General features: G+C 36.0%; 1 protein-coding gene across 1 annotated transcript; it reads left to right on the top strand.

Moving 5' to 3' along the window:
• Window positions 1-1474: 1474 nt before the first annotated feature.
• On the top strand, window positions 1475-2245 carry LOC123674152. Its single transcript, XM_045609044.1, has one exon. The coding sequence runs from the start codon at window positions 1475-1477 to the stop codon at window positions 2243-2245; it is 771 nt and encodes a 256-aa protein (XP_045465000.1).
• Window positions 2246-8228: the final 5983 nt, after the last annotated feature.

Raw genomic sequence — 8228 nt, 5'->3', positions numbered from 1 at the left:
AGCTCAAGTTCGTGTTGAAGAACCCTTGAAATGAATAAATCAACATTATTCAACTCAAAAAACCGCGTTTACTCAGTAGCAGCGTAAATTTAACTTAACTTTGAACGTTTGTGGTTTGACTGAAGGAGAGCAATTAAACTCAAGCCGGCTAATTTAATCTTCACTTCTCAGAGAAACGGCTTTCTCCTTTGTTTCAAGGCCACGGAGACGATCTGGATAAGCTCTTAGCTTTCTTGTTTTCCAGATGCCCCAATTCGGCAAATAATGTTTTCCGATGAGAGAATAACATTAAGCAATGAAAGCTTTGTTGCCATTTCATGGGATTCTTTGTAAGAGAATTGAACACTCAGTTTGAAGACAAACATGGACAACTTTGATAATATGGATAGTATCAATAATTTGAATGGACTAGTTTTCATTTTTTTGTTAAGGATCAATTCTAAAATTTAAGTAAAATGAAACAAAAATGTGGAAGAATCATTGAAATATCTCTAGAAATGAAAAGGTTATGGGACTTTGAAGTTGCGCTTGGAAAAATAATTTCATAGTACGTAGCGTCTAGTGTGTGACGTCACGCCACTTACACGAGGCGACTGGTATTCGCAGAGTGCTTACGAATTCATTGGTGTACAATCACTTGTGGCGTTCGTGTCGTGTTTTGTTCGTTACACGATGGCTGAAATAAAAAAAAAATCCTACAAATATTGTATTGTGCCTATGTGTGCAAGCACGACAATTAAAAACCCCAATAAATTGTTTTTTCATGTACCAAATGACATAAATCAAAGAAAGAAGTGGTGCAAATTAATGAGGCGTGACTTAATTGGACCTAAAACTACTTCATATGTGTGTGAAGATCATGTTGATGTAAGTACCTATCAGTACTAGCTGTCTATTTCTGATAATAAAAATACTAAGGTGTAAGTTGGTTTGAAATAAGTTATTGAGTGAAAATAACTTTGTCCTTTCACGAAGCCTTCTTCGATTGTGGTGACATAAAAACAAAACTCGAGTTAAAACTACACTGTACAACTACAAACGGCGCGAGAGCCTTGGCGGGGCTAAGTATTTAAACGTTATTTATGGTATAGCGATCACAGGCATGTGGTGTGACGTCACAGACGAGTCGGAGACCAAAAACGTTCCGCACTAAAATACGTAAATTTAAATAATCTATTTCTCAGTCATTTATTGATGGATTTTCAAAATTTTTTCACTAATTTATCAGTTTTGCTCTATATTTCAATATATCGTGTCAAACCTCACCAAAGCGTTCGATAGGGTAAGACTAAGTGACGTAGTGGATATCCTTGGAAAGAAACAGGTGCCGAAAACAATAATAGATATCATAAGACAACTTAATCACAATACATCTACCCACATATTAGTTAATCAAAACCTAACAGAGGAAATAAAAACACCAACAGGAATTCGACAAGGAGATTCCTTAAGCCCCCAGCTTTTTAATCAAATAATGGACGAAATAATAAAACAAGTCAAAAGTACAAAAGGAGGATATGCGCTTACAACGGGCCTAATCAAGATTGTCTGTTTTGCCGATGACGCCCTGATTATAGCAGAGAACGAAGACGATTTACAACGGCTCCTGAACGCATTCTATGTAAAAGCTAAAAGTCTCAACATGCAAATATCCATCACAAAAACAAAAACCCTCGTCGTTTCCAAAGAGCCAGTGAGATGCAAACTTTCTCTGGAAAATAAAATCATCGAACAAGTTATGTCATTCGACTACCTAGGCATACAAATTACTTCAAGCCAAAATAGAACAAATGAAGTGAATGGACAAGCGAATAAAGCCAGCCGAATATCAGGTGCACTACGGGACATCATCTGGAGTAACACATTTATGAATAAAAAGGCTAAAGTTAGGATATACAAAACTTGTGTTAGACCGGTATTGACATACGCTACAGAAACAAGAGCTGACAACCAAAAAACTAAAAATATCATTCGAACAACTGAAATGAAAATACTAAGAAACATCTCAGGATACACACTAAGAGATAGGAAAAGAAACACTGACATAAGGCACGAATGTCAAGTAGAAGACATTGTCAGGTGGGGACGTAAGCGAAGAAGAGCCTGGAATGATCACGTGGACAGGATGACTACGGGAAGACTAGCAAAAATCGCTAGGGATGGTATACCACGGACACGACGCCCCTTAGGAAGACCCCCAAAGAGATGGATGGATTCGTGGTCATCAATATCTCAAGAGAGCTGAGAGTTGGAAAACACAGGCCTAAGGCCTATGATATGTGGAAGAAGAAGAAGTGTCAAATATGGTATTATCAACATCACTAAACTAGTCCCTGTTAGATTTTTCTTCCCAATTGAAATATATCCTGGTATAAAAGTCAATATTTGATCATTGTCTGAAATGATTTTATGTATTTCCAAATTCTTTCATTCCAACAGTGAGAAGAATGTAACGGAATCCCAATGAGCCGACAAACCTACACCAGAATTATAGGGATGTTCGGGAAAATCACAATCTCTGCAGGAAAATCACCATAAGTCCTCGAATACCATATTTGACTATGAAATATCCGGAAGATGATACCATAAATTTCTGCATAGTGTCAAATAGATTTTCCACATGACCTCATCCTTTCCGATAGTTCTGACTTCATGCGAAAACTCTAAATCAGATTTGGTCCAAAAGTTATGGCTGAACCTCCTAAATCTCGGAATTACAATTTCCTCTGTAACGTTCCAGTTATATCGGTGAACTGTCATGAAAATCCATGTAGAATACCCCTCATACCATCTCAAGGCCCATAATACATCTACATGTAAGAATGAGAGCAACTCATCGAACTGCGCTGGGGACTATTTGATGTCTTTGAACTTCAGAATGACTGTTCGGGTGGAATACTGAATTATCCTCCTGAAGAATAAGTTGTGGTGACGTGGAAATTTTATCTGAAATGGATGTTTTTGCTCATATGTGTGCGATTTTATATTCCAGGAATATAGAGATCTTTGAACCCCAATAAAACTGAATCTCTGTGATATTTCGTGGGATTTATGTTCCATAAAACTTAGATTCTTGTTTAAGAGCAGCGGTTATTTTCTAGGGTCTTCTCTATGACATTCAACACTTAAGGAATTAAATTAAATATTATGGAATTTCGACATATTATTTCCTGTTAATATCAAATTTCAGGTAGAATTTTTTTATCCTAATTTTAAGCTTGTTGTGACTCTGTTCGAGAGGTGGCGTTATGAGCTCTGCGCCACACTCTTGTGCGACCTCGGCTAGTTTATACGGACCGCCGCATTGCAGCAGGGTCACCCCTCCACGATGAAGTGGGAAGGTGTATTCGGCAGAAATCTCTGGGTTGCTAAACTGAAGATTCCACCAGTGATCTCAGGATGAAACACCGCAATCCTTAGAGTGAGATTCAATTTTGGCTCGAGAAAGACTCGCCAAAGTGGTGACCCCGACGTGGAGCGGAAAGCTGCGATCACATTGGAGCGCTTTGATCGGACACAAGCCGATAGCACGCTGAGCCTTGGTTTCCACCCTCACTTCTCACTATCGATTTCTCTCTCTCTCCTCCCGAGTATACTTTCGCACCTCTTCCTCTGATGTATTGTCGGTGCCAACAGGCGAGTGTGTAGTGACTCTGGCTGCCCGAGAGGTGGCGTTATGAGCTTCACGCTACACTCTTGTGAGACCTCGGCGGGGGTATAGTCGCTGCCATCCCTCCAGGATGGGAAGGTTTATTTGACAGAGATCAGTGGGTTGCCAAACTGAAGATTCCACCTGTGATCTCAGGATGACAACCACAATTCCCATAAAAAGGACGCGTGGAAGACTCGCCAAAAGCTTCCTAGAAAATTTTCTGCTGATCGCTCAATAGGGACCATGAAAAATTAATGAAGTGTACTGGAAAGGGAAAACCAAATATTTTCTTGATAGATGCTGCCGTCGACTTGAGATTCGGTGCATAAATTTAAAAAAATATTTTTAAGCTCCGTGCAAAATTATGCATTAATTGCGATATCGGAACTAATGAATTCAAACAGAATATCACAAAAAAAAACATAATATTACACTGTATTCAGATTTAGCAATTATCCATAAAATAAAGAATTTTGGTTCAGGTGTTTGTTTTATGGTTTTAGAATATGGAAATATCTGAAGTCTGAAAGGAATAAATTTTTGTGTTTGAGTGTTTACTATATTATTATAAATGTTTTGGAAATGAAATAAAAAATGTGAAGGTCCCTTGTGAACCATTTGGCTCAATTTGAAAAGAAAAAAAAATACAGACATTGTGACGGTGTTATAGAATTATATGCCTTAATCGTCAACAACAAATCAATACATTTTTTCAAATAATTAGTTTTTCTCCTTTATTGAATTTTTGGCATCGACTGCTCCAGGTCAATAGTCGAATTCAATTGTCAATTTGTATACCCATTTCACAGAAGAGTAAGAGAGACTACCAATTGAGATTGCTATCTCTATAAATCCGTACAAGAGAAACAGTTTCCTTCCGTAAGACTACGATGTACAGTATTTTGTTAATTGAAATTGAAGTTCTAAAGAAAAAAGTGAATGTCAATAAGATCTATCAAATAGTAAAGGTTTTTGGCACAATGATCTGATAATTTTGATATTACAATAGTATAAAGATGAAACAATGAAAATGAAATGTAGTAATATGAATATCCAGAAGAATAAACAAATGAAGAATTAAATGAACATAAGAAATAAACTAACAGCCAATATATGAAGAGATATTTCGTGTACACAATTGAATTGTTCGATATTCATTTTTGGGGGTAATAATTAGTTATAACTATATCGAACAATATTTTAATGTTATTCCAATAAACAACAAGGCAAAATTTTATTTCTCCATTCATAAATGAAAATAAAATATGAGTTGATATAGATAGTTAAACGAAACGAAACTTTTCTGATATATTTTTCGCGTCAATTCCAAATAATCTATCGATCTAGAAAAACCATCATATGCAAAAAGCATTAACGAACAAAACATCAAGTAATAACTGAAAACGCCCCATTTCTCCCTTCATCGCGCGAGCAAGTATGATAAAATAAGAAAGAGTTTATAAAAGCGGACAAATCAGGATTGATGGCGCTATGCACAGCGTCCTATCTGCAGCAAACAGTCGTTATCATCTGAACTCTCATTATTCATCCAAGAACGCACAAGACCTTGGAAGAAAAACAACCATTGCCATGATATATCCCGCAACTTTTTACCCATTTCTTCCAATTTGGCGAGTACAAGGCCATTGTTTCAGAACACAAATGACCGTTCAGCTCATTTATTCTTTGAGCGATTCTGGGGAAATACAAAGAAGTCGACTCCTTATGTGCTTTATATTGGGGGTCTGATTATACAGGGTGGTCCAGATTTCATCGTCGGATAGAACAACTCTTTTCAAGAAGAAAGAATTCATATAAACATATATCCTAACAAGCTTCGTTCGAAATACAGGGTGTTAAATTTTGAAGAATATCAGTTTTTTATTTATTACTCTAGTATTATTACATTTATTGTTTTAATTTTTAGGTATAGAAGTTTTGATAATGTAATGTTTCGAATAAGGTAAGTGTCTCCTGCCAAACTTATCCAGTGTCGTAGATATTGGGGTGCGATGATCATTTTCTTATTGAAACTCGAAAAAATTGTTTCATTTCTGAAATTAACAGAGCTTCATAAAAAAAGACTTCTGAATTATTTCCAGAGAATGTACCATTATCGAGATAATCGTGAACAAAAATCTACAAAAATAATTTTTTCAAATTTTCCCATTAGTGATAAATGGAAGTTCAAAAATTGGCATGATGTCTTATAACGCTTCCAGATGGCTTTCAATTATTCAATTGAACATTTCAGAAAAAAAATCAATCAGACACTCTTTCAAAAATGACCGAAAGCGTTATAATACACAACGTCAATTTTTGTACTTTTATTTATCAATAATGGGAAAATTTGAAAAATTAATTCATGTAGATATTCGTGAATAGTATTTGCACTACATTATCAAGACTTCAGTCCCTAAAATTTAAAACAAATAATGTAATAATACTAGAGTTATAAGTAAAACACTGATTTTTTTCAAACTTTAATACCCTGTATCTTCGAAACGACGCTTATTAGGATATATACAGCGTGAGTCGAGAGGAACGGGCCAAACTCCTGGAGCGTATTCTACACGAGAAAATAATTAAAAAACTCAAAAGTTCTTATACGATTCTCATTTGTTTTCGAGGTACAGTGTGTTCAAGTTCTTTTCGAAAACAAATCACAATTGGATAAGAACATATGAGATTTTTTGAATTATTTTCACGTGTAGAATACGCTCCTGGAGTTTGGCTTGTTTTTCCCGACTCACCATGTATTTATATGAACTTTTTTCATGAAAACAGTTCTTCTATCCGACGCCAACGTTATTGAACTAAAATCTGGAACACCCTGTATGAGTTGGCATCAGCCGGGGAGACTGCGCAACGTGGATGTGTTCATGGAGATTTTTCAATAAAGTGTGCTGCGCTCGTTTACCTCCTATACTTTTGTAGATGATGGGATTTGTCAGCTGTTGGCTTATCTCGTAGTTATATTACGTTTTTTTGGGGTATCACCTGGATGCTCAGACTCTTTCGATGTTCAATATGTCAAACTGGAGCTTTTATGGATGGACTAAGTTATTCGTAGCTTGGAGTAATAAATCTTGCATGGGTGCTTTTTCGTATTTTATTTTCTGATATCGAAATGGATCAGTGTGAGGTAGAAACCGATTTTTGAGTCGAATTTTATGCGAATATCTGTCAAAGTTATCAAGGAAGCTGTATCTGATGGTCAAAGGAAACTAATTCGCGACATTTCATTTCATTCCGAAGTTTACCAACTAATATTTTTTCCCTACTCCTTACAGAAAATGACGAAATTTGGACATTTTGCCAACGCGTAACTTTTTCTAGTCATGTGTAATATTCTTCTTACAACTCTTGTTTATTTTCATACTACTCTACATCTTTCAGAAATATAGCGGATGGAGAATATTTGATAATGGTACAACATGCAACATAACTATAAACCTCAGAGTAATAAACATAGAGGGGGCATATGTCATTTTCAGTAAGCAAATTTAGTCCCCACCTTGAACTAACAAATTTGACATGAAGCGCGCGGAAATGAAAACATATCAGTGATACGATGTTTCACTCAATTCACGAGTTTCTCTACAAAGAACGCACTTTTTATGTCCCTGAGTGAACCAACGTTACATATTAACTCAAAATAATATAATGAAATGATTACTGAAATATATCAGGAATTCCGAAAACAAACTTCAAGCGCGCCAAACGACGTGAAACAACCGATGACACTAAGAGAGCAAAATTTGCCAAACCTTGGATTTCATCAGGTAGATACAGAAAACAATAAATATTCTGCTTATTATGAATTCGACAATTAGGAAGAATATCGGATTCCAAATATTCAAATTTGCATATTTAATCGGGAATCACTCAAATAAATATACTTCATTCAATATAATATACATTCATAACGATATAGTAAAATTGTGGATTTGAAAATATATCACAATCCAACAACGTAATCTTACCATGTTGGGGATATGTAAAAATTGCGTATACTCCCTCTATCTCTATTCATTCCTGTATGCTATAAACCAACAACAATAGAAATATTGAGCGTTCCATATTATATATGTATCTAATAATAAAGGGTGTTTTTTTTAGAGCTATAGAACTTTAAATTGCAATAAAACAACGATGGATTATTCGATTGACATGAATTTTATTTATCCGCAGGATAATCTTGTGGCATTACATTTTGAATATGATTTCTGGCATATGACCTCCACGGTTGGCTCGGATGTAGTCCAATCTGGACGTCCAATTTTCGATGACTTTTTCCAACATTTGTGGCCGTATATCGGCAATAACACGGCGAATGTTGTCTTCCAAATGATCAAGGGTTTGTGGCTTATCCGCATAGACCAATGACTTAACATAGACCCACAGAAAGTAGTCTAGCGGTGTTAAATCACAAGATCTTGGAGGCTAATTCACAGGTCCAAAACGTGAAATTACGTGGTCACCAAACGTGTCTTTCAATAAATCGATTGTGGCACGAGCTGTGTGACATGTTGCGCCGTCTTGTTGGAACCACAGCTCCTGGACATCATGGTTG

Source organism: Harmonia axyridis, chromosome 1 (assembly GCF_914767665.1).
Source record: "Harmonia axyridis chromosome 1, icHarAxyr1.1, whole genome shotgun sequence".
Classification (NCBI taxonomy): Eukaryota; Metazoa; Arthropoda; class Insecta; order Coleoptera; family Coccinellidae; genus Harmonia; species Harmonia axyridis.
Note: the sequence above shows the minus strand (reverse complement) of the source record. Positions and strands in the feature narration are given on the sequence as shown.